Here is a 27,065-nt window from a genome sequence, read left to right as displayed (position 1 = left end):
CGTTGCGACATTTGTTGAACGGATGTATGACGTTACCACGCATACCATTACCACGCATACCATTACAACGCGGTATTTACAACGAATACCGTTACAACGCATAGCGCTTTGAGGTGCTGGATAGTGGTAAGTATAATTTTATATTCCAACTCCAGTCCCCGTGGATACTAGGGAAGGTGTTGGATATAAAATTAAACTTATTCCCTATCCTAGAGCGCCCCCCAGCGCAATGCGTTGTAATGGTATGCGTGGTAATGCCTGCGTTGTAAGTGTAGTGCGTGGTAAAAAATGCGTGGTAACAGTTGTACACCTTGTTGAACGGATGAAAGTAGCCATGCCTGTATTTGGGTAGCGTGGGCTATGCCTAAATAAGGGCTTGATTTCTATGCCTATATAAGGGCAACGTGGATTGTACCTCTTATAAGGGCATGAATCAGGAAAATTCCTTTGAATCTAAAATGCCATACAACAGTATATCGCTTGGGGAGAAGAGTGTCCTAGCCACTGTGGCTAACAGCGTAGGAGTTAACCTTGTCTCCCTGGGTGATGGTGCGATGGTGCAGAGAACTCATATAGTTAGTGTTAGAAAGTGGATTATTAGAAGGAGAAAATGTATATCTGCAATAAGGCCACTAACATAGTATAGGGCTCAGAATAGGTCTTTGAAAATTATTCCCATGCTCAACCCTTGGTAGCTTAGCTGCGAGCAGGTAGGCTTAACTTCAAAGACAGGTATGTAAAGCATTTAAAAACATCAATTCAGTAAATAATTAAGACACAATGCATAATGAAAATCCAGCACCAATTTATACAAAAAAGGAGATATTTTTGTCTTTAACATGACAGCAAAACAACAAAAACCCAATGTAGGGAACCAAAGATATGAATTTGTAACGATTTAGCATTATATAGCACTTAGAAAACTATAGCGCCTTATTGGGATATCTGGTCACGATAGACCAAGTCAAAGTCAAAGTTTCAGGCTGCCGCCATGGAGCCCTCTGGCGGCTACCCCTTGCAGTAGGTCTCGGTAAAACATTTTTACCTTCTGACTTAGAAGCTTTTTTGGAGCTTTTCTTCCCGGGGTCTCTCTAAGCTCATAGCCAGTCCAAATTTTTTGAGGGGTTCCCGGATTGTCTTGCAACGAGCTCCCGATCAAACGTATGGAAGTTCAGCTTCAGATGCGTCCCAGCGGGACAAACCAAGGATCCAGGTCGACAAGTGGTTGAAGACATGCGACTTGGCTTTCGCGGTTGCTCCTGGTCACCTTTTCTTCATTCAGACTTAGAAACTTTTATGGAGCTTTTTCTTGAGGGGTCCCTCGATGCTCTTCACCAGGCCGACTTCGGGGAGGGTTCGCCGGCCTCGAATTTTGCCTACTACTGGTCAAACTCTGGAAGTAGGACGCACAGTGATTTTCAGCGGGACAAACCTGGATGGCAGGCGAGGTTGAGGACAGACGGCTTGGCTGACCAGGTTAAATCAGCCCCATTACGGAGCTTTTTTTCCAAGTTGCTCCTACGTTCTCCAAACTTCTGGAACTTCTTCTTGAAGTTCCCCTAAAGGTCCCAAAGTATCTCAAACTCACTCCTAGTGTCTGGAAGCTCCAAGATGGTCCCTGAAAGTTGAGGAATTCAGTTTCCACAATCCACTTGGATAAATCCACTGGTAGTTCTCCATGTTGGGTAGTGATGTTCCATGTGAGCTCTGTCAACCTGTAGCTTGCATGGAATCTTTAGTCCTTTTACAGCAAGGCAAATCCACAGACTGTAGTTGTAGATGATGTAGATGGTGCAATCTTCAGAGTGCAGGCCCAAGGATATGCACATCAAACTTCTCAGCATGGCCCGTTTTGCTTTCTTAGGTTTCAAGCAGCAGATCTGAGGGGCTCTGCCCTTCTCAGATACTTATTACAATTTCTCCAGGTCAAGCAGGAGGTCACTCCTGTCCAGTGGGCTGGAGGGTTCCACCAAAAGGTCTGACCAGTTCCTGCAAAGTGTGGCACCATTTTGTCCCAGGGCGCACCAACTCTTCAGAAATTCATAATGGCTGATTTTGCAACAGGGAGAAAAGAGTTGGCTAACCACACCCCTAGGATGGCTAATCTCCATAGTCTCTCACCCTTTCATCGCCTAATTCCTTCCTTAAGCCTAGCATCTGGCTGGGGTCAAAAGAGCAGTGTTGTAAATGACACTTGAGTCTTCCCCTTCCCTTGAATTTCATTGTTTACAACTGCTACCCCTGCTCTGGCATTCCTGTGTAACAGAACACTGCCCTACCAGCAGAGCTAGTTAAACCCAGGAGCTCTTTATCACCTCTTCAAAGAAGCCTGGCTAATCCACTTAACTCTGACCAATCAGGGGGGCGTGGCTTGGCTGAGCAGCAAGATGGCCACTTGTTAAGCAGGCTCTGCCGGCCGGGCTTTATATCCTGCAATTCTCCTTTTACCAACGGAGCGATCAAGCCCATAAACAACCATAGCTACATTCCACGCTTCGCAGTGGTCAAAACAAGCCCTCTCCTGCAGCACAGTACCGATCGGAGAGTGAACTGTGACCTGTGAACTGTGAACTGAAACGCACTGGTGCGGCTACGGTCGTAGATGTGCTGCGGCCTTAATATCTGACCGAGCTTCTCGTAACTGGTAACTCGTATCACTGGTTGCATTTGGCCGCTGCTATCAATGCCACTAACCCTGTGCAGGCATATGCCACGACCAGCCTGGGGGGGAGTGGATGTGGCCGGTGGCGCCGCACTGAAGACTGCGGCCGAAAGCACTACACCGTTCTGAAATTGCAGGCCTAATCCATCCGAGGCAGACCCTGGGCTGCGGCTGAGACATCAGACGCACTAGGCCGCTGCCCTTTGCTTCGACACTCCTGAGCAGACATTCACCCTGAAGAATTCGGGGTGGAGAGTGCGCGGCTGAATGTGCTGCATCGGAAACCGTGGCTTCAGGCGCTGCACCATGCTGACACTGCAGGCCTGGCCGGCTTGTGCTTGTTCCAGAGACACTGGCACAGCCTAGTCAAGTCAAGTCAAGTCAATACATTTATATAGCGCGCTACATACCCAGAGGGTCTCAAGGCGCTTGAAGAAGGGTGGGGACTTACTTGTCAAATATCCACGTTTTAAGTTGCTTTCTGAATGCTAGGTGGTTCTGAGTAAGGCGAAGGTGAGTGGGAAGTGAGTTCCAGGTTTTAGCTGCCAGGTAGGAGAAGGATCTACCTCCCATGGTGGTTTTGTTGATGCGAGGTACAGTGGCAAGGGCCTGGTTGGAGGATCGTAGCTGGCGGGAGGGGGTGTAGAAGGACAGTCGTGTGTTGAGGCATTCGGGTCCGATTTCGTAGAGTGCTTTGTGTGCGTGGGTTAGGAGCCGGAAAGTAATCCTCTTATTGACGGGGAGCCAGTGGAGGCTTTTCAGGTGACCGGAGATGTGTTCTTTACGCGGGATGTCTAATATGAGCCTGGCTGAAGCGTTCTGGATGCGTTGGAGTTTTTTCTGGAGTTTTGCGGTGGTACCGGCGTAGAGGGTGTTTCCGTAGTCCAGTCGGCTCGTGACCAGAGCGTGGGTGACTGTTTTTCTAGTTTCGGTGGGGATCCAGCGAAATGTTTTTTTGAGCATGCGAAGAATGTTGAAGCAAGATGAAGAAACAGCGTTGACTTGTCTGTTCATCGAGAGTGAGGAATCCAGGATGACGCCCAGGTTCCGTGCGTGGTCCGTCGGGATGGGTGCTTTTCCAAGGGCCTCTGGCCACCAAGAGTCATCCCAGGCGGAGGGGGAGGTGCCTAGGATGAGGACTTCTGTTTTGTCTGAGTTCAGTTTCAAACGGCTGTGCTTCATCCATTAGGCTACTTATTTCATTCCTTCATGCAGGTTGGTTTTGGCCGTGTTAGGGTCTCTGGTGAGTGATAGGATCAGTTGAGTGTCGTCGGCGTAGGAGATGATGTTGAGGTTGTGTTGGCGTGCGATGACCGCGAGGGGGCTCATGTATACGTTGAAGAGGGTGGGGCTGAGTGAAGATCCTTGTGGTACGCCGCAGATGACTTCAGTGGCCTCGGACTTGAATGGTGGAAGGTGGACTCTCTGGGTTCTTCCGGTGAGGAACGAGGTGATCCATTCCAGGGCTTTTCCTTGGATTCCGACGTTTCTGAGGCGTTGTAAAAGGGTGCTATGACAGACCGTGTCGAAGGCTGCGGAGAGGTCGAGGAGGATGAGGGCGACTGTGTCTCCATTGTCCAGTAGAGTTCGAATGCCGTCTGTTGCTGCGATGAGGGCGGTTTCAGTGCTGTGCTTGGCTCGGAAGCCGGATTGTGAGGAGTCGAGGGATTTGTTGGTTTCGAGGAATGCGGCGAGCTGGTTGTTGACCGCTTTCTCGATGACTTTGGCCGGGAATGGAAGGAGTGAGATAGGGCGGTAGTTTTTGAGTTCGGTGGGGTCCGCTGTGGGTTTTTTCAGAAGGGCGCTGAGTTCGGCGTGTTTCCAGCTTTCCGGGAAGGTTGCGGAGTTGAGGGAGCAGTTGATGACGTCTCGAAGGTGTGGTGCTATGATGGAGTCTGCTTTGTTGAAGATGTGGTGAGGGCATGGGTCAGTGGGGGATCCTGAGTGGATAGAGTTCATCAGACGGATGGTGTCCTCAGTGGAGATTGGCTTCCAGTCATTGAGGATATTCAGGGGGGGTGGGGGTCCTGCAGGGGGTTGGGTGGGTTTGGTCTTTGGGTCGGTTGTCGAAGCTGTTGTGGATGTCTGCAATTTTGTTGTGGAAGAATGAGGCTAGGGAGTCGCAGAGGGCTTGAGAGGGGGTGATGTCGTTGGAGTTGGCTGAGGGGTTGGTAAATTCCTTGACGATGTTGAATAATTCCTTGCTGTTGTGGGCGTTGTTATCTAGTCGGTCCTTGAAAGCGGCTTTCTTGGCATTTCGGATCAGTTGGTGGTGTATGCGGGTGGCGTTTTTGAAGGCGTCCTTGGTGCTGGTGGTTGGGTCTTTTTTCCAGGCCTTCTCAAGGGAGCGACAGAGTTTCTTGGATTTCTTAAGATCATCGTTGAACCAGGAGGCCTTCTTGCTGCCTAGTTTGATTTGTCGTTTTTTCAGTGGTGCTAGGATGTCGGCGCTGTTGGATAACCATTGGGTGAGGTTGGTGGCTGCTTGGTTCGGGTTTGAGGAGTGGGCTGGGGGGTATTGAAGAAGCGATAAGGAGATCTGGTCGATGGTGATTTTGTTCCAGTTTCTTTGCAGAGTGGGCTGGGGGTGGTTGTTGGATGTGGGCTTGTTGTAGGTAAAGTGAACGCAGCTGTGGTCAGTCCAGAGGAGAGCTGTGGTGTGGCTGAAGGAGACATGTTTGCTGGAGGTGAAGATAGGGTTGAGTGTGTGACCTGCGATGTGGGTGGGGGTAGTGACAAGTTGTTTAAGTCCGAGGTTGGCGAGGTTGTCAAAAAGGGTGGTTGTGTTGCGGTCGTTGTTCTTTTCAAGGTGAAAGTTGAGGTCTCCCAAAAGGATGTAATCCTCGGAGGGGAGCGCGTGTGGAGTGATGAAGTCCGTGATGTCTTCACTAAATTGTGAGCGGGGTCCTGGTGGCCTGTAAAGGAGGGTGCCTCTGAGTGTGGTCTTGGGGTCGGTGTGGATCTGGAAGTGAAGGTGTTCAGAGTTGGCGAGATTGACGTCTGAGCTGGTTGAGATGCGGATGCATTTCTTGTGGACGATAGCGATGCCTACTCCTGTGTGGCCGGTACGGTCCTTGCGAATGATCTTATAGCCTTCCGGGATGGCAATGGTGATGTCTGGGGCTGATGTGGCGTTCATCCATGTTTCTGTTGGGAAGGCGACGTCCGGAGAGATGGTGTCTAGTAGATTCCAGAGGTCAATGGCGTGCCTGTGGACCGAGCGGGTGTTGAGCAGGATGCATTGTAGGTGGTTGGGGTCGGATATCTGTTGTGTGTTCGTAGATGAGGAGTTGTTCTTGGTGCCGTCGAACTTGCAGGAGTTGCAGGAAAAGGGTCCATGGGTGTGTCCAGGGGCGGCTTGGACGCAGTTGGGGGAACGGCCGGGGTTAAGGGCTAGGAGGGTGGTGGCATCGTAAGTAATGCGGGAGGGGTGGACATTACGAGGACCAGGGGCTCTGGCGCTGGGCGCGGTCCAGGCGCGGACGGGCGTAGACGGGCTTACCTTTGGCGCACCTTCGGCGCGGCCGTAGCGCGTGGACGCTGCGCGGGGGTACATCTGTCCATAAATGGATAGTGGGGGGGGGGCGGAGCGTGGGAGGGTCAGCTTGGGAGGCGGGAGCGGGGAGGAGACACGGGGGCAGGTAAACAAACAACAACAGCAAAATGGCGGTGGGGTAGAGCGATTTAAGCAGTACACGCGCTAAAGTTGCCAGTAATCAGGAGCACTGAGCAAATCAACAATTTAAATTATGGCGCAGGAAAAACGCTATTAGGCAAATGTCAACTAAAATTCTTCACTGAAAGAAAAACGATACCAAGCGCTATACAGGAGCGCTATGCAGAGGAGATAGCAGGCGCTGTGCAGCAGTACACTCTCTAGAAGGTAGGGCTCGAAGAGGAGCGAGTGGGAGCGACCTCTGAGAGCGAGAGTCAGACGGTCACAGAGGTAGAGGGGGACGGGGTCTGCAGGTCGATACTAGTGTGTGGGAGGGTCAGCTTGGGAGGCGGGAGCGGGGAGGAGACACAGGGGCAGGTAAACAAACAACAACAGCAAAATGGCGGTGGGGTAGCGCGATTTAAGCAGTACACGCGCTAAAGTTGCCAGTAATCAGGAGCACTGAGCAAATCAACAATTTAAATTATGGCGCAGGAAAAACGCTATTAGGCAAATGTCAACTAAAATTCTTCACTGAAAGAAAAACGATACCAAACGCTATACAGGAGCGCTATGCAGAGGAGATAGCAGGCGCTGTGCAGCAGTACACTCTCTGGAAGGTAGGGCTCGAGGAGGAGCGAGTGGGAGCGACCTCTGAGAGCGAGAGTCAGACAGAATTCTAGCAGAGTCTGTTGCTGACCATCAGCAGGCGGTGTGACCTGGACCACACGCCTCCCTAGCAGAAGCTGTGTGCACCACAGGGCAGATCCACCGTGATTAGAACACCAGATGTTGGGCCTTGCCTGTGACCTGTGAGGCTGTGAGGCGGATCACGGAGAGACGGCGCAATCAATTGAAGCCCACCCAGCCGCTCGTCCAGAGTCCTTCACAGCCAACTGTGAGTACCCACTGTGTCCCTTGGAGCTGCGTGAGCTTGTGTGTGTGCGGGCGGGTCCTTAGGTGACATTGAGTCTCTGGGCTGTGGCCTTCCCTGGTTACTGAGGGCGCTGCGCGCTAGGCTATGGGCCCTGTGAACCCGGCGTCGCTGTGGGCCATAGGGAGGGAAGGAGACAGGTGCTGGTTCTAGGCACGGGTATAGCTGAGCTGCAGGATCCTGAGTCCTCACGCTCTCTGCTGAGGCTGGGACCCAAGTGCTGTTGAATCCCTCTCTGCCTGGCTGCCAGGCACTGGTATCTGTCCCACCTGGGGTTCTTCTGCGTGAGAGCATGGGCTGTGAGGTAGATTAAATCCTGGTATACCAACCTCCTCGTACAATCTGACAGCAGCGCTTCACGGCGCCAGGATAAGACTGCTCCCTCTCTAGTGTGAAACAATACTGGCATACACCATGGGGAAAAATGATCTACAGCAACCCGAACTCACGTTTAAGAACAAACGTCGCACCCACACTATTGTCCCTAGATCTGAACCTAAACTCGTATCTCAGCATGTAGGAGACCCACAAGAAGATGACTTGAATACAATCATGCTGGAAGTGTGCACAAATCTAAAATCCAGTGAAGCGGCAAGTGGATTCGCACAACACCACATTAGATGTCCTAGAAAACCGCACAAAAGAAGCCCACGAATTTCAAGTCGAATCGAAGGAACACTTTCTCAATATGGAAAAAGCCTTGTCAGTGATTCAAGCGAAGAACAAAGACTTGGAAGCGCGCTCTAAGAGCAATAATCTCTGCATTGCTGGGATACCGGAAACTACAGCCATACCCAAAATGGAGCCATACGTTGAATCTCTATTATGTGAACTTTTCCTGACGGCCCTATTTGCTATGTTCGTGGTGGAGTGTGACCACAGAACCTTGAATCCTAGACCACCAGTTGGCGACACGCCTAGGCCTATAACAGCGCGCCTCTTAAATTACTGTGACTGAGACGCTGTCTTAAAAGCAGCTAGAGATCACAGCCCCATCAGCCACCAGGGTAACAAGATCTCCATCTTCCCTGATTTCACCCCTTTGGCCCAAGCCGCGCATAAAGAATTTCTTCCCACTAAATGGCTCTTGCAGTGAGCTGAAATCCCATATTCAATGCTCTATCCAGCCAAGCTCAAGATCTCGTGTGACGGCCAGGTTCACTGTCTTTGTGTACATTGCCTCTGTGGTGTTCCCGGGGGGAGGGGGCGGGCGGATCCTAGCGGTGGTGGCGGGCCTGGGGGGGTTGCGGTGGGTGTTTTGGCCCTCATGGGTATCCCCGGTGCATGATCATTGTCTCCATGGCACCTGTGCGTCTTCAGGTGTGGCTCTTGGCGGAGCTTTCTTTTGTGCTGCAGGTAGTTGTCCTGCTTAACACCAACAAAAGGCAGGTGTTAATTCTCTACTGCTACTGCGGCTTATCGCCTGCTTTTGTTTCGCATCGCAGATCTGGCAGTTTGATGTGAAAGTGGTGTTGTGGCTTTTACGTGTGTTTTTGCACGGGAATGCCTACTCTGCATCTCATTAGGGTTAGTTGGTGGTGTCCACCATGGAGATAACTTTTGGGGCAGTTATTGCAGTAATACAGGCGATGTCTGCAGTTTGCACCAGATTGTGAATTGGGTGTTAGATCTATCTCCACTTTTGATGTGTTAAGGTGGGGATGAATCGGAGTTAAGTCCTTGTGAATATCCCTCTTAATTTTTACAAACAAATCTAAAGTGGTGCTAACCATTTGCAAATAGAAGAGTTCCAATTGGCGCAGGGTCAAGACTGAGTTGCATAGAGTTGGGTCCAAACTGAGGTGATATGGTGTGCAAAATAGCAATGTACTGGTATGCGGCCCGAGTGATTACCAGTGGCTGAGATAATTCAAGCATTCAAACCATCACTGTTTTGTATACTTACTGGGAGAGAATGAACTTCACACCCCTCAAGAGAAGTGGTGAGGGTGCACTATTTCCACTCACTCCTCCTTATACACAGTTGTGAGACAAGGCCGTTGCACAGCTTCCACTATCTCCACCAGCAGTACAACTAGTTGCCTCAATCTTCACCCACAGTGCAGCAGACACCAGGGCCTAGGCAGCAAAATCAGACTCTGCAGAGGCCACCAATCCACCATGAAGCCCAGTCCCCTGCACACCTGTATTCCTCCCGAACCTCCTTCTACTAAGTCCAGTGAAGAGTAACCATTGGAGGCAATAGTCTTGCTCTCTGGGGGCAGACGTTCCAAAGATGAAAGTGTCATGGGGGCAGGAGCATCCATCATCGGATCCCAAGAGGTCCCTTAGTCCCTCACATCAAGCACAGAGGCGTCCAAAAACAGGCCAGGCTGGTATGGTCTCCTGCTGAGGCAGGGACTAGAGTGACTGGCATGGACAGTCACCTGTCTTCAGGATCATGGGAATTAAGGATGAGGCTTTTAGAACACACTAGGGAGTACCAGAAACTTTGAGGAACAAGGATAGGACTGGAGCAGAAGAACGAAGCAGAGTGATATCTAGGGACTAGTCGGGTGATGGGTAATACTTGTTGAAGACAAAATAGGACAGAAAACACATATAGTACAATGCACAAATGGAATGCAATAGGAAAGTATAATTAAATCTACAAACCATAAATGATCGCGTGTATGTTCTATGGAAAATTGTCTTGTAACAGGAAAATATCTACCAATAAGGCAAGATGCAGTCAATCTCACAGAGCCTTGCATGAGACGAGTGAATCTCTGCAAGAGACATCAGACTTCAGGACTCACTAGCGCCCTCTGGTGATGCAAACTAAGATTTCTACATAAACATTAGAGACGACAAAGGGAATGGAGCAAGAGGGACAGAGTTCAGAAAGAAGTTCAGGAAAAGGAGGACTAGAGTCTGGGAACATGGAACAGCGTGAGATGAACAATACCGACACCGCCTCATGAAACACAGCACTGTATTATAAGAACATGAAGAACAGGACTGGGAGGATGCAGATCAAGGAACCCGGAAATGCATGAAAATGAACCTGAACACGAACAAGGACAGGACTGACAGAACTAGTAATACTGGAATGCATCAGGCAGAGAGCAGCTGGAACAATTAGGAGGAAACAGACAAGACAAAGTTGCATTACAGGTAATGGGAAATTACGAGGAAATAAGAAATGCCCAAGGCACAAGGACAGTATGAGCAAACCTTAATACAAAGCAACAAGACATTCAGAGTTCACACAGGGTCACAGTATTGCAGAAGGGAAGACGAGAACGCTGCAGTCTGAGCTCACAGGGCAGAAACAGCAGGAAGATCAAAGAAGGAGCAGAGGTGGAGGGACAGAGACAGGTACCCAGGTGCCAGGAATCAGGGAGCCACTAATGGAGGGGATCAGGCTGTACTGGAACTTGGAGGGGGGGGAAACTAGGAAAACCAGAAGACACAAGAAGGGAAACGGGAACTCAATGTGGATCAGTGCTAAGAAAGAGAAATGCCCAGAACGCATGTGTGCATGGGAACCATGAATCATGATACTGAATGAGCACCACCTCCGGCATGTGACACAGGCTTGGTAGTTTAGTCTGCCCTGTTCCTATGATGCACTGGGCCAGGGACAGACTGATTTGCATATAGCCAGGTTCTGAGCTGGGATGGGGCAGTGAGATAAATAACGGTGATGGATCAAGCCCTGATCTTTGGACTGGGTAAGAGTGGTCTGCTCAATTCAGACACTCTGTTCATCGCCACCCCCTTTTCTGAATCGATTTTGGCCACTATAGGTGTGGCAGGGTATACTCAGACAAGAGTCCCTTTCTCACTGCTCCATCAGGATTCAAGCAAGCCGGGCCGAAGACGGCTGAAATGCCAGAAACCGGTCCCCGGTAGCTTGTTTCCTTTCTGGTGAAGAACTGGCTTGGTAGTTTAGTCTGCCCTGTTCCCATGATTTTTTTTTTTTTTTTTTTGAAATATGTTTTTATTGCTGGAATTAGCAAATTGTTACATGTACGACCAGCAGTATAAATCCAATAAAATCAATGAAATGCATCCCATCATCCCCCAATAGCATGTACCCATATACAGCCATTCAACCCACAGCCCAACGGTCAGGCGGCAAGATCTAATGGGGGTGCAGCAGGGAAGTAAAGCTGGTCCGGATAATTCACTGTCCGTCATCTGCTTTTCTAAACAAGCCTATAAAACCACAAAGAAAGCCCCTCCCTAAAACACTATAACCCAAATCAATCCCCACCCAACCCAACCCCGCCATCAGTGTATGGTAGCAGCCGCAGTAGGATTCATGAGAGGACCCATGAGGAGAGTATCAGAAACATAAATTGCAATCGCCTAACGGGACTCGGGGCGCGCTGCTCCCTCACTGTCAGAGTCACTGGGGGCGCAATAATCCCTGAGGGCCTGTACTAATGTTTCCCATCCCAGCGCTGCCTCCTGTGCCTTCTCGTTATGCTGTCTCCCAGCTAGTTGGTATCTCAACGTACTTTCACCCGCTGCCCACTTCAAGAGTTCGCTGTGCCACCTGCTCCCGGTCGGACCAGCCCGTGCCTTCCAGTTCCTGGTCACCTCTCGTTTAGCTAGGAGAAGCCCCAAATCAATGAATTTACTGGAAATTTTGTTTTTGGGGGTATGTGGAAACCAATGCAAGAGTCCCACTGCCGCATCAACCGATAAGGATCTCCCTGTCACCTCCTCCAGGGTCTTCCCCACTTCCTCCCAGTAGGAGGACAATCCCGGGCAGGCCCACAACATATGGAGAAGGTCCGCCTCCGGCGCCGGGCATCTAGGGCAGTTCGCCGAGCCTGTGGCGAAATACTGTTGGATTTTCGCCGGAGTCAGATATGCCCTATGGAGTACGTAATAGTGGACCAACTGAAAGCGGGCATGGCGCGTGCCCTTCCAAGCCCGCCGCACGAGTTGGGACCAGGTCGTCTCCGGAATCTCCTTGCCTATGTCCGCTTCCCAACGGGCTCTCAAGGTCGTGAGGGGGGTCAGCCCCTCATTGATCAGTCTGCCGTAGAGGCAAGTGACCGCCTTCACCGTGCCCGCAGACATCATGACGTATTGGCACACCGGAGACGTAGGGGGCTCCTCTTGCCCGCATTTCCAGTGCGCCTGGACCGCTCGGACCAGGGCCGAGTGCAATAGGAAGTCTCCGCGGGGAACCTCGAATTGGTCAATGAGCTCCTGAAAGGGCAAGAGCGCCCCATCCTCATAGAAGTCTCCCACCAACTGCAATCCCGCGTCCTCCCAGTCCGCCAACTGTGACCAATCACCACCATGGGGCAAGGCCGTCAGCATCCCCAAAGGTATTTCAGGCGCATACGGTAATCGCAATTGGCCCCGGGCGTGGGCTCGGTTCCAACACAGGCGAACGGTCTTCTCCTCCAGCGACAGGTCTTGCAAGGCCAAGCGTTGTCGTAGCGCTATGAAGGAGAGAACATGCCTGGCTGTCCCCGTACCCCTCCTGTCCTCTGGGCCCCGGAATTCCCTGGCGATCTCCTGGGTGAAGGTCTGGAGCTGCGCCGCTAGATAGTATTTCTCAAAATTCGGCACCGCAAGCCCACCCTCGGCTTTCGGCCTCATCAGGGTCATGAGGGCCACTCTGCGGCGGCCCGAGCCCCAGAGGAATCCGACTATCATCGACCGTAAGAGTCTAAACGTGGCCGGCGGAATCCAGATCGGTAGTGCCCGGAAATAATACAGCAACCGGGGAAGCGCCACCATTTTGAGCAAAGCGATCCGCCCCGCCATCGAAAGCGGTAACGTAGCCCAGAAGTCCATACTACCCCGTAGCGCCCGACTGCATCTGGCAATGTTCCCGTCTAGGAGGTCAGATGGTTCATGGTAGACATACACCCCCAGGTACTTAAAGCAGTCGGGTTCCCATCTAATCTCTCTATCGAGAACAGGGCTGGGGGTGCCTCTGCGAACCGGGAAAAGGCATGTCTTAGCCCAGTTCACCCGGAGGCCCGAGACCTCCCCAAACGCCGTGAGCGCAGTCGCTGCTCCATGCAGGGCAACAACCGGGTCTTCAAGGAAGAGCAACAGGTCATCGGCGTATAATGAAATGTAGTGCGGGCCCGACGGTGTCCAGAAGCCATTATAATGGGCCCCCGATCGGAGTAGCAGCGCGAGAGGTTCCACCGCCAGCGCGAAGAGAAGTGGGGATAACGAGCAGCCCTGTCTCGTGCCTCTCTCCACCGGGTATTGTGAGGAAATTAGCGGGCCTGCCCGAACCCTGGCCGATACAGAGGTATATAAGACCGTGGTCCATCTGATAAAACCCTCGCCGAGGCCGAACCGCCGTAACACAGTGTGCAGGTAGTCCCACTCTAGGCTATCAAATGCCTTCTCTAAATCTACCGATAGGACCACCGGGCACGGAGCGTCCACGAGCGGTTCCCCCAGCAAGCGGAACAACCTACGGATATTCATGGTCGTGTTTCGCTTGGGGATGAACCCAGCCTGGTCCTCATGTACCAGGGAGCTCATGTGGCCCAGCAGTCTCGAGGCCAAGATGCTGCTCAGAATTCTATAGTCGACTGTCAGCATCGATAAGGGACGATAGGACGCCGGATCTGCCGAGTCCCGCCCCGGTTTGAGGAGGGGAACCACTAAGGCCTCGCGCATCGAGCCAGGGAGCCGTCCAAGCCTCTTCGCCTCTCTATATACGATCACCAATCTTGGGGCTAGGAGATCAGCATAGGCTGCATAAAATTCTACAGGAAGGCCGTCTAGGCCCGGGGTCTTATTCCGCGCCATCTTTTTAATGGCGCTGCGGATCTCCCCCAGTTCGATATCGGACCCCAGGGCTTTCGCTACGTCGGGCTCCACCGTTGGGAGCTCCAGGGGTCGTAGATAATCCTCGAGAAGGTCAGGGTCTCTGGCAGAACGACTGCGATATAGATGGTCGTAGTAGTGCCGGTAGCAGCTCAGAATCTCAGGCTGAGTGTGCGCCACGGTCCCGTCCGCCATGCGCATGGACGTCGTCAGTGAGGTCTGGCGCGTAGGGTTAGCCAGCCACGCCAACAATGCGCTCGACCTATCCCCCTCTGCGAGGGACCGAGCCGTATAGGCCTTGTAGTCGAAGCAGCGCAGCCGCTCGACCTCCGCCGCCACCGCCTCCTTCGCCTCCGCCGTGCGTCCCTGGAGTTCAGGGTGTCCGGGGCGGCGGAGTTCCAACTCACGGAGCCTCCGATCAGCGATATCTAAGTCATCAAGGATAACCCGCCTCATACCTACCTTCTTGGTGATGCAATAACCCCTCACCACCACCTTAAAAGCGTCCCATTCCAGCGCTCTCGAGCTCGCGGTGCCCCTGTTGGACGCGAAGTACTCCGCGATCTTGTCTCCTAAGTCCGCTTTGAATACAGTGTCCTCGAGAATCTCGGGACGTAACTTCCAGGTGGGCACCGCAGGCGCCCCAGGAAACCAGCGAAGGGCCAGCAGGAGGGGGTTATGGTCCGAGATGGTCCTAGACAAATACTCGGAGCGGACCGCCGCTGAAACCAGTTCAGTCGAGCCAAGAAATCCGTCCAACCTAACGTGTAATTCGTGGAGGCCCGAAAAGTAGGAATAATCTCTAGTGTCGGGGTGTTGCGCCCTCCAAATATCCGTCAGACCCCAGCGCAGCTGCCAGTCCCCACGACCTTTAGCCACACGGCGGACCGGAGAGTCAGGGAGGGGCGGATGCGAGCGGTCGGTCTCCACATCCACTACTGAATTGAAATCCCCACCGAGCAGGAGGGGCCCAGTAAAAAAGTGGGCCAACGAGCCCGATAACCTGGAAAGGAAGGCAATCTGGTCCACGTTGGGTGCGTACACACAGCAAACGTTTAGATCCCTCCCTCCCAGAGTGCCCGATATGGCCACGTAGCGCCCCTCTGGATCTACCACTGAGTTTGTGACCTGGAAGGGAACCCCAGCTCTAATCCAAATTAGCGCCCCCCTGGCATACGCGGAGTACGATGTGTAAAAGACCTGCCCCCTCCACCTACGCTGTAGCGCCGCCCCTTCCGCCTTGTTCAGATGGGTCTCCTGCAGCAGCGCCATTTGTACTCCCCTACGCACTAAATAAGCGTGGACTTTGTGCCTCCTAGCCATGGTGTGAAGCCCCCGTACGTTCCAAGTGATACATTTCACATTGGCAGCATCAGCCATTGTCCCATAATGTTCGTGCAAAGTCTCCCCATCTGGGTCCCAACAAAGAACGAACAACAATCAACCCAGCACTGATGGCGGCCATTTTCCCCAACCAAAACTCAACAACTCTTATTCCAACCAAATCCCTGCCCACCCTCCCCAGAACAGGACCCAAATAGCATCATCCAGTTCCCGTCCAAACATGCCCACAGAAATCCCCTTGTCCCCAACTAATCCTGCGGTCGCCACCGTAGGAAGGCCTTAAGGGCCAGGTGCGGGCTGGGCGGTGGCAGTGGGCCCTCGACGCCCTGGCTACCAGGACTAAAGCAAGCCCAAAACAATATCGGAAACCCTCGGGGCAAGAGCAAGGCACCCCACCCCCCAGTTCTCCGGAGATCATGATCAACCATCGGCTCCCGCCACCCCCGCTTCGGGCCCCCACCCAAAAGGATGCAGCTCACCCCGTCAACCCTGTCCATCCAGAAGGTCCTCAACCGATTTCGGTGTGATCACCGGCGTGTGGACACTATCCGTCACCGAGTCCTCCGAGTCCGTCGGTACTCCCTCGTCACCAGGGTCCTCCTCTTCTTCAATGGTACCGTCTCGTGAGCCAGATAGTGCAGATAACACCTCCAACACTCCCTTCCGCTCCGTCGAAGTCTCCGCAGTCGAAGGGCCGCCCGACCGGCCCCGGCGACTCCGTATCCTCTTAGACCGCCGTCGCTGTCCCGGCTCCACCGCTAGCTGAGACGCGGTGGTGAAACCATCTTTCCCAGCTCTATAGAGTTCAAGCCAGTTACAGACATCCTCCGGGGTATCAAAAAAGTGAGTCTTCTCATCGACAATGATGCGGAGCTTTGCAGGAAATAGGAGCGAGTATTGGATGCCCTCGCTCCGGAGCTCGCGCTTGACCGCCAAGAATGAAAACCTCCTGCGCTGGGTTTCATAGGTGTAATCCGGGAAGATGTTCACCTGGCTGTTCTCCACCTTAAAGGGGCCATTATGTCTGGCGGCATTGAGGATGAGGTCTCTGTCGCGAAAATGCAATAAGCGTGCCACCACCGGGCGCGGTGCACGACCCTGTTGTGGTGGCCTCGCTGGGACTCTATGAGCTCGTTCAAGGGTGTAGAAGGAGGATAAACTCTCTGGGGCCACCGTGTCTCGGAGCCAGGCTTCCAAGTAGGCCACCATGTCGCCATCTTCGATCTTCTCCGGCAGGCCTACCACTCGGATGTTGTTGCGCCTGTTACGGCCTTCTGCATCTTCCGCTCGCTGTTCCAAGGCAGAGATCCGGGACAGGGCATCTTTCATTGCGCGGCCAAGGATCGCTGCGCCGGCTCCAAGGTTTTCACCGAGCCTTCCACGTCCTTGACCCTGTCCGAAAGCTTGCCGTGATCCGCCCTAAGGAGGCCCAGGCTCGTCGCTACCTGGGCAATGTCCTGCTGAAGGGCCGAGCGTGTGGTCGCGATCGCCTCCAGGACGCGGTCAAACTGTTGCTGCAATGGTGCTCCGTCAGCACTCCCCAGGTCTCTACGGTCCTCTTTGTCCGGGGCCTCCGAGTCAGAGGCGGCGGGGGTAGTCCCCTTGGCCCCCCTTGATTTCCCCATGTCGCGGGAAGCGCACAGTGTGGACCTAGGCAAAGGCGCCACCGAGTGCGGGCGTCGGCTATGACTCTCCCGATTGCTGGCCCTCGGGCTGAGGGCTGGCGATCCTCTTCTCCAGGGCCTGTTGGTCCTCCACAGTTTCGGCTCGCGCCACCGCCGCGTCGTCGGAGAACACTGAGGAGGAGGCGGAGACACTCGGCGCCAGGCCGGGCAGGCCCGTCTGGTTAGCGAGGACCCGGAGCGAGGGCCACCCACACCGCCAGAGACTTTGTGGCGCCAGGGGGTTGTGCCTCCCATGGGATCGGGTCGATCGGGGAGATGCAGCCAAGTGCTGTGTAGTGGGTCGGCGCCACCGTCAGGGCCTCCAGGCGTCCATGTGCCGAGGTCCACTATGGTGGGGGCATCCGATCGTCCAGGCGCAATCTCCAATGTCAGAGTCCCATCAGTTCAAAGTCCAGATCCTCACATCCCTGGAGGACAAAAGGGTGGAGGGCGCGCTGTAACCAGCGATGTTCCTCCAGTCTAATGGTCCCGTCCGAGGGGACAATGGGGTCCGGGCGCCATGTTGGGTCGCTCCCCTCGGGACCACAAACTTCGATTTTACGGCAGATCACCACTCGTCCGGGCTGCGCCAGGCGCCTCAGCAGGTTCCAGTCGGGCCGATCAACAGTTTGCGGGGGTTAGGGTGCCCCATGACCTCCGATTTACAGGATAATCCCGGGCTCAGTCCCGGAGCCGAGCTCTCAGGCGACCATCGCCATCGGCGCCCAAGCCACGCCCCCCTGCCCTGTTCCCATGATGCACTGGGCCAGGGACAGACTGATTTGCATATAGCCAGGTTCTGAGCTGGGATGGGGCAGTGAGATAAATAACGGTGATGGATCAAGCCCTGATCTTTGGACTGGGTAAGAGTGGTCTGCTCAATTCAGACACTCTGTTCATCACCACCCCCTTTTCTGAATCGATTTTGGCCACTATAGGTGTGGCAGGGTATACTCAGACATGAGTCCCTTTCTCACTGCTCCATCAGGATTCAAGCAAGCCGGGCCGAAGACGGCTGAAATGCCAGAAACCGGTCCCCGGTAGCTTGTTTCCTTTCTGGTGAAGAATTGGCTTGGTAGTTTAGTCTGCCCTGTTCCCATGATGCACTGGGCCAGGGACAGACTGATTTGCATATAGCCAGGTTCTGAGCTGGGATGGGGCAGTGAGATAAATAACGGTGATGGATCAAGCCCTGATCTTTGGACTGGGTAAGAGTGGTCTGCTCAATTCAGACACTCTGTTCATCACCACCCCCTTTTCTGAATCGATTTTGGCCACTATAGGTGTGGCAGGGTATACTCAGACATGAGTCCCTTTCTCACGGCTCCATCAGGATTCAAGCAAGCCGGGCCGAAGACGGCTGAAATGCCAGAAACCGGTCCCCGGTAGCTTGTTTCCTTTCTGGTGAAGAATTGGCTTGGTAGTTTAGTCTGCCCTGTTCCCATGATGCACTGGGCCAGGGACAGACTGATTTGCATATAGCCAGGTTCTGAGCTGGGATTGGGCAGTGAGATAAATAACGGTGATGGATCAAGCCCTGATCTTTGGACTGGGTAAGAGTGGTCTGCTCAATTCAGACACTCTGTTCATCACCACCCCCTTTTCTGAATCGATTTTGGCCACTATAGGTGTGGCAGGGTATACTCAGACATGAGTCCCTTTCTCACTGCTCCATCAGGATTCAAGCAAGCCGGGCCGAAGACGGCTGAAATGCCATAAACCGGTCCCCGGTAGCTTGTTTCCTTTCTGGTGAAGAATTGGCTTGGTAGTTTAGTCTGCCCTGTTCCCATGATGCACTGGGCCAGGGACAGACTGATTTGCATATAGCCAGGTTCTGAGCTGGGATGGGGCAGTGAGATAAATAACGGTGATGGATCAAGCCCTGATCTTTGGACTGGGTAAGAGTGGTCTGCTCAATTCAGACACTCTGTTCATCACCACCCCCTTTTCTGAACAGGAAAGGTGTGGCCACTGAAGGAACTGCAATCACAGTGGTGTTGTGGACACCAGGACTGGTGTATGATGTGGGCAGGGTGTGCAATGTGATGGAGAGGTTTGTGACATGTACTGGCATAAAGACCCCACAGGGCCTTCATGAGCACCACCAGGTGGCAGGATGGCAGCATCCTTCCCGGTATGCTCTATCTAGCAGCAGATTGGTACTAGGCTTTGTCTGGCATCTCTGTTCTATGGGAAAAGGCCCTTTTGATGCACTCCCTTGTCTTAATTGCTTTAAAATGCAGGATTTGTTCTTAGTGTATGTTGCAGGCTTTTGCAAGAAAGACATCTGACAGAACAGAGGATGGTTCCTTTATGATGAGACTTAATGAAGTAGATGTGTGCTGAATGTAGAGGCCGTTGGGCATCTTGGTTTATTAGTGCTACATAGAGTACATCAGTGAATCTTGAATCTTTCTCTGCAGCGTCAGGGTTATCAAACCAAAGCATAGGTTCTCCTCAATGGCAAACATAATCTCTGCTGCAACTCTGCTGTAGTCAACAGAGCGTTATTAATGTCTGTAAGCCTGTTCTCACCACCTCCATTAGATAATCCCCTCCCTCTCCCAAACTCACTTTCTCAACTATAATTAGAACATTTATTGCCTGCAACATTGACCATGAAATGTACCCAACTCATCAAGCACAGGCTTGTAGATCAAATCACACAGATGGCTGTTTTGAAACCAAGCTCCATGACATTCATGTAAGACAAAGGGGAAGACAAAGGATGAAGGTCAGCTGTTGCACAGGATAGTTTGAAGGTCCTCTAAAGGTACAATTCTTTTTTTCCACCCCTACAGAATATGCATAAAGGGTACCTGAAACGTTGCTAAACCATGTCTACAAGTCAAAAAGCATTGAGTTACACTTTCATCAAACCATTTTTATTAGCATCAAGAGTATGGTTCGTTTCCTTTATGTTTCAAACAGAGAATGAGTCATAAACCATCTTGATACAACTTCTTTGTGGCGCTCAGTTTACATGACGTTAAAAAGCAAATTTGCTTAGAATATGTTACATGCTATAACCTTATAGCTAACGTTTCGCCTATTTCAGTGAAATCTACTACAAATCTAATGAGGTAAGCAGGAAAAGGAGTTATTGGGCATAGGGTGGGGACAGAGTTGTTGGCATTAGTTGGTACGTTTCCGTCATAGGACTAACACTATCAGTGCTTAATTTGAGCCGGTAGTTTCAGGTGCTCGGCACCGGCACTCAATTGCCAACCCTGGGGCTTATGATAGTCTGCCACGTGGTAGTGGTGTATGGCAAATTTAGGTACGAGCACAACAACATCTGTTTATTAATTCAATTTACATTTCCAGTGATTAGTATTTGCATCCTAAGCCATTCCTATAGCTTTGGGGCCCTGGAAAAGATTAAATTGTCACACTTTTAAGAGTGTGATGATTAGTAGTGTGTTGGTGCTGTCATTGGCAGCGCTGCGAGGAGCAACAAATGGTTCAAGCGGTATTGTCCTCCTGTCGAGGGCCCCGGCACTAATATTTCTACAAATTAAGCACTGACACTTTGCATGCAGTCAGCTCTGAATCTTCACAGGTGGAAAAAAAGGAAAAACAAATCAGCATGGAGAGTCAGGAGGTGGACTGTGAGAGAAACAAAGATCAAGCATCATGGTGACATACATCCAAAGACAATGGCAGAAATAAGCAGGTGAAAATGTAATCTAGTTTTACATAGCAGTCCTAAAGTGGAGAAAGCTTTTTGAGGAATAACCTTTATTCGGTACAAGACAAATAGTTTAGTTTAGCAAGCTTTAAAGGGAGGTTTAAAGATGAAGTTGATTCGAATTTCTACATTTGAAATATGAAACTATAGGCAAAATAGGCCCTTTTGGAGGTTAAAAGTAAGCATTTGGAGACAATGTATAAACAAAGGCCAAGATACTGACAAGTGAGAAGGGAACTTATCAAGACCAAATATAAAGCAAATATGTATCAGAAAAAACTGCTAATAAAGCAATATTAAGCATTATGCAAATATGTTGGATGGTCAAAAAGAGGTGGAATCAGCTCTTGGTCTACAGATTAAAAAAATGAAAACAGACCATACAAAAGTTGCATAAAATGCACACAAGGAAGGCTAATGACTACCAAAGCCAATGTCATGAAGAGATTTCAAGAATGTGACCAGTACTTCAAAGCCTTAGAACCACACAATTCTATTGCGGAAAAATCCTTCTTTCCTAAAATGCAGATGCCAAACTTGTTGGAGCAGCAGGAAAAGGAATCTTTAATTTAAATGCAAGAGTTGTAGACCTCAATAAATTCACCTAAATAAGTATATCACCAGTACCAAATGAAATTACAAATGATTTCATAAAGTTTTTAAAGGAGTTCTATCTTGTGGAATTATATAACATCAATATTAAGGACAGAATATTTCCATCTCAGTTTAAGGAAGCAGTCATTAAAGGTCCTAAACCATACAAAGACCCTCTGGGGTATAATCGTTGCTGACCAATTTCACTTGCCAATGGTGATTACAAAATATTTACAAAACATGGGTAAGTGGATTATAGAGAATGTTACAAACACTGGTTAAAAACAGCAGAATGGATTTGTTGTAATGAGGAATGAGGCCTTTTGTACTTTAATTTCAATGCACAATTAGAGGAACATATCAGAGATAGTAGTATAATAAGGGCCTCCTTTCTGCTTTTCTTCCTTCTTTAATATAGTAATTTCTCTGTAAGATCTACAAGTAGCATTATTTCTGTTCCGTCTTCTAATTGTTAACACCTTCTTTTCTGTGATCCACTGCTCTATGCTAACAACATGTCCAATTCTTGTGGACAATGAGAATTATGTTAAGATTTAAGACCATAGACGAAGTACATTGTGGGTTATTTTGTAGACATAAACTAAATAAACTTTTCGTAAAGGCACATATTTTTTACTGTATTTTACTGATTAATGTTATTAGCTTTGTGTGAGTTGTATTTTCTACTGTCAGCCCAGACTGTGCCCATCCACTTCTATGAAATGGCCAAAACTTCACCAAAATTTCACTTTCAGTTAGAGCCGTATGGTAATGTATATGTATATGCATATTGTAAGTGCAAACCCTCACCAGGGAGCAAACGAGTGCAAGGCATGGTGAGTGCCATTCAAGGTAGGAAATGACTTAGTACTGTATATGTGTCCAGCAGGGCTCATCCCTCTGCTCCACGCTCTTCAATGCATATATGACCCCACAGGCCAACTTCGCCAGATCCCATGGTCTCAACATAAGTTACTACGCAGATGATACCCAAATCATCCTCTCACTCATGGACGACGCCACCACCACCAGAACAAACTTCCACAGATGCATGACAAATGTTGCCGACTGGATGAAGAACAACTGCCTACAGCTGAACACAGACAAGATGGAAGTTCTGATCTTTGGCAATAGCAGCAACACATGGAATGGCTTCTGGTGGTCATCAGACCTAGAATCCACACCTGCTCCCTCCAACCATGGCAGGAACCTCAGAATCATCATTGACAATAAGCTCACCATACAATCACATATCAACGCCGTCTCCTCCGCTTGCTTCCTCCCTTTTACGCATGCTCTGTAAGATCTTCGAGTGGATGCCCCTACACACGAGATGCACCGTGACATAAGCCCTCATCACCAGCTAACTGGACTAAGACAATGCCCTCTACATACGAATCGCCAAACACCTTCTACAGAGACTTCAGATCATCCTGAACATCGTAGCCAGACTCATCCTATACCTTCCCAGACAAATCCACATCACACACCACCACAGGAAACTCCACTGGCTCTCCGCACAGAAGAGATGCCAATTCAAGCTGCTCACCCACACACACAAGGATCTACATAATCAAGGAAATACCTACATAAACCACTGCCTAAACTTCCACAGCGATAGTGAAGACTACGCTCTGCCTCCCTTTCACTTACTAATACTCCTGCATCTTCCGAAGCAGAAGTGGAGGGTGCCTCTTCTCCCACATTGCAGCAAAGACTTGAAACAGCCTCCCCATGCACCTCCAGACCATCACCTCACTTCCAGAATTCTTAATGGCCCACAAGACTAGACTGTTAAAATAAGCCTTTGGGGCCTGTAAGCGACTGGATGCCCTATCAGGTGATTCACTGCGCTTTATACATTCTGATTGATATTTGGACAGAGAGAGTACTCTATGGTGATTCTAGGAGCTGAGAGTTTGTTCTAGAGAATGAGGGTCTCCTTATGTGTTGTTTTCTTTTCTCTGAATTGTAAGATTTAAGGCACACACCTGATGTTATTCTAGTTTCAAGATTCATAGGACTTTCTGAATAGGTAGATTGTCAATCATTTTTCCTGAGGCACTGCCTTAAATGTGTTGATCAAAATGCAGACCTGGGTGACTAGCCAGAGGTGGTGCATACAGGTACTCATGATTTGGTCAAACTCCTTTAGATGAGTGCAGTAATGACATACAAGATGCTCATCATGCGCTCTTCAGTGGAGCCAGTGTGTCATTGGGGGTGCCTGCTTGTGGCACAGTAGCACCATCCAGCTTGTAGGGTACCTATGCCTGGACAGTCATTCCTATGTGCTACTTGGAAGGGTGGGGTTTTATTATGCATGACAATAAGCCAGTTAGGTGTTCTTTGCATGAGGGCGGTCAACAATAAGATTTTGAATCAGAGTCCATTTAGTTCCTTGGAAGATACCTGAGCTTCTTTGGTGCTGATAAGTATGAATTCAGACTTAATTGGATTGAGCTTCATGTAGGCAGTTTGGAATAGACTGGTGGCAGTATTTGAGTTGAATTATCAAAAAATGAAATCCCCTTTGGGCAATTACAGTCACATATATTCAATCATCAACCAGAAGTTGATGGTTGAATATATGTGACTGTAATTGCCCAAGGGGATTTCATTTTTTGATAATTGTCCTTACTGGGGGAACATTGTTTACAACGCGGTGAAAACACTGCGATGCCTTTACAACGATGCCATTACAACGCAAGTCGTTACTACGACTTGCGCTGGATGGCGCTGTTGTATAAGGAATATTGCAATTTTATATTCCAACACCTCCCCTACTGTTACGTGGACTGGTGTTGGGATATAAAATTATAATTTTCCACAATCCACGCCCTACAACGCAAGTCGTTGTAACGACTTGCATTGTAATACAGCGTTGTCATGTACCGCGATCTAAAAGATCGTGTTGTACTGACATACATCCGTTGGTGGAGATTTTCAGATAAAAGTCATGCGCTCATAGGCACAGTGATAAATGTTGATTCTACGTTAGGCCACAAGCAATTTGAGGTTGAAGAGGAAGATTATGCTGGAGACTTGGATCTCCAATTTACTCATAACAGTTGTGATACAAAGACATCAAGCTGGACATTTTGTTGCCAGTCAGAGATATAGATGGACACTCATCAAAGTAGGTTGTCAGAGAATTAGGTGGAAGCTTACAGATGTTGATGATGGATTAGTTAACTGTGAAAGAGGCTGCAAAGAGAGATTGCCAATGTCTTCAAAGAGAAGCTCTGATGAGGAACATTGATTAAAGAAGCTGTGTTTCCAACATAGTCTAAGTCCTAACAAATGACCTGACAAGGATTAGGGGTGGTTCTACCGAAAGGCAATAGGAAGCAGCTTGCATGGTCCCCACAGTGTGGCAAGTGTGTTAGGTCTTCCTTGCAGATGCTACATTTTGACCCCTTATATGTGCAGATGAGTAGCAAATGTCATTTTAGGTATGTCGTCAAATATACTCATGCTTGATATGGTCGGGATCTTATGGAGGACTCCTTCAAGAACCCTGCTACATTGAATGAATCATACCAAAGATGCATTAGATCTCATTGCATTGCTCTTCGTAGAGCTAGATATTTCATTTGAGAGCTGGTCACAAGGTACTGCCACTATCACACTTGAGGAGTGATGATTAAGTATGGGTTAAGGGGAAGATGAGACTGTTTAAGTTAGCTTATCATATTGCTTATGGTATGTGACACAGACTCAGAGATGATGGCTTGACTGGGAAATGCCTTAGCGGAAGGTATAGGATGAGGAGGCTGAAGGGAGAGAGTTATCCTTTTAAGCTGAAGAAGGATTATTGGGGCAGAATGGTCTTGAAAATATTTCTGAAGAGGCATTGCCTTTGATATATGTTGGCAACACTTTTCAAGTACTGAAACCTAAGGCAACAATTATTATGGCTCTGGGATTTCATGGAAGATTGGATGATTTGGGGGAGGGTGGAGCTCTGTAATTATGGGATCTGGTAGGTAAGACCTTTGTAAAAAGGTCAGGCATCTAGTCCATGTTGATATGTTCATGGCGCTGATCAAATGGAGGTCGATTCCTAAAAATCTAGGTAATCAACGCATATATGTCAGAATTACCAGTACCTGGCCTCAAGTTTCTAAGTATCATGTTATTCTGGTGACAAACTCTGTACAAGGTTTGATTAATAAGAGGTGAGCCTAAATTGAGCCAAAGGGCTGATATGGTTAGTATGGTCTGTTATTAGGTCAAAATCCAAATCAGCCAAAACTACGTTCATTTGACGCCATCCAAACCGCATGTGCAACAGAACAGGGAAGTTCATGTGCACAAAGTATGCCGTCAAATCAGTAGCACAGCATTTCAGTCCTTTTGCACTTCATCTGTTAAATGTAAGGACATGTCAGGCCAAGCCATGATGAATTTATTTTCAGTGTGTCTAACACCTGGAACGTCAGGTGTATTCTTTGCTAGAGATTGCACCGAGTTCGGGTCTTTGTACCTTCTTAATATCTGCAGGGTGTGCTCCATGTGTAGTAATGCTAGAATATCAGCTTCCATGTTTATCCCGGGCTGTGTATGTATCATAGTATGTACCACACATAAAAAGAATATGACCCTCTTTCCTTCTCTTTTACAGACACGAGACGCCAATAGCCGTGGGGACGTAGGCCTGGCGCGCAGTAACTCCACCACTGCCCTGATCCTGAACCACGTCGCCTTGGGCATAGGCCTCATGGTCAACATCTCTTGGATGGCTTATACCATTTTTGTCATTGTCACTTTACGTAGCTACTACAGCACTGCCGTTCAGAGTAGCTATTACATCGACGACTACTATGGCTAACTGTTATACAACACAAACGGACCAATCACCTTGGAAACCACATTCCACCATTAACTGAGCCAAAGCCATTGTTGTGTGTGATCAGACTATATATTTTGTTTTGTCAAGTACAGGCGGAGGGCCTTACCTATGTTTATTCCATTTCAAATGTAAATGTAGAGAAACAACTCAATAAAATGTCTTCGGAACACCCCAAAAGGACAGGGCAGGGCACCATAGTAGTCAACTGTACCGAAATATAACACGCACTGGCAAAGCCATTAGGGCTTGCTTTCTATTAGTGAAAGTGAATTGAGTGCATTTATACTTACACACTCACCCACACTTACATACATACACCACCCCTGTCAATTACAAGGAACCTTCACTAATAAAAATCTAGAAGTTTTGTCAATCTTGGCTAAATATAGTTTCCTCTTGTGTATTTTTGAAGTTTCATAAAGGTTTGAAGACTTTTCTGTGTACTTCTATTTAGGTATCTTTGATTGGCTGGCAGTACCATGTTTGCCTTATCGCAATGACATCCGTTGGGGAATCGCGTGCTTAATAAACAGTAAACAAATAAATAAAATAGAAAGCTTTCTTTGCCTAAATGGAATGAGAGTGGCATACTTTAGATGATGATTGACCCTTATTTTTAAAGCATTCAACATATTAAATGAAAGCATCAAGAGTGGTGTCATCCTTACTCTGTGGTTATGGGAGAATGAAAGTCTATGAAAGTTTCTAAACTTTGAGGGCAGCATCCAAGGCGACCTGCACATCCGGTGGAAAGTCAAGCAGGCCCTGCCAAGAACATTCAAAAGTAGAGCAGTCACCAAACAGTTCATCAAGATGATATTAAACACCCTTTAGCCCACACTCCTGTTTTAAAATATCACAAGTACAAAGACAGAGTCAAAAAAGTGAACATTTCGGA

General features: G+C 49.6%; 1 protein-coding gene across 1 annotated transcript in view; it reads left to right on the top strand.

Annotated features, from left to right (window-relative positions):
• Positions 1-26,465, top strand: part of LOC147701213 (uncharacterized) — an 84,343-nt gene extending 57,878 nt beyond the window's left edge. Inside the window, exon 2 of the mRNA XM_086928598.1 lies at positions 25,940-26,465. Within this exon, the coding sequence (XP_086784724.1) occupies positions 25,940-26,146 (207 nt within the window). The 3' untranslated portion in view covers positions 26,147-26,465. The remainder of the gene's footprint in view (positions 1-25,939) is intronic.
• Positions 26,466-27,065: the final 600 nt, after the last annotated feature.

The sequence above is a fragment of the Lissotriton vulgaris genome, chromosome 7 (assembly GCF_964263255.1).
Source record: "Lissotriton vulgaris chromosome 7, aLisVul1.2, whole genome shotgun sequence".
Lineage (NCBI taxonomy): Eukaryota > Metazoa > Chordata > Amphibia > Caudata > Salamandridae > Lissotriton > Lissotriton vulgaris.
This window is presented reverse-complemented; position numbering and strand designations above follow the sequence as displayed.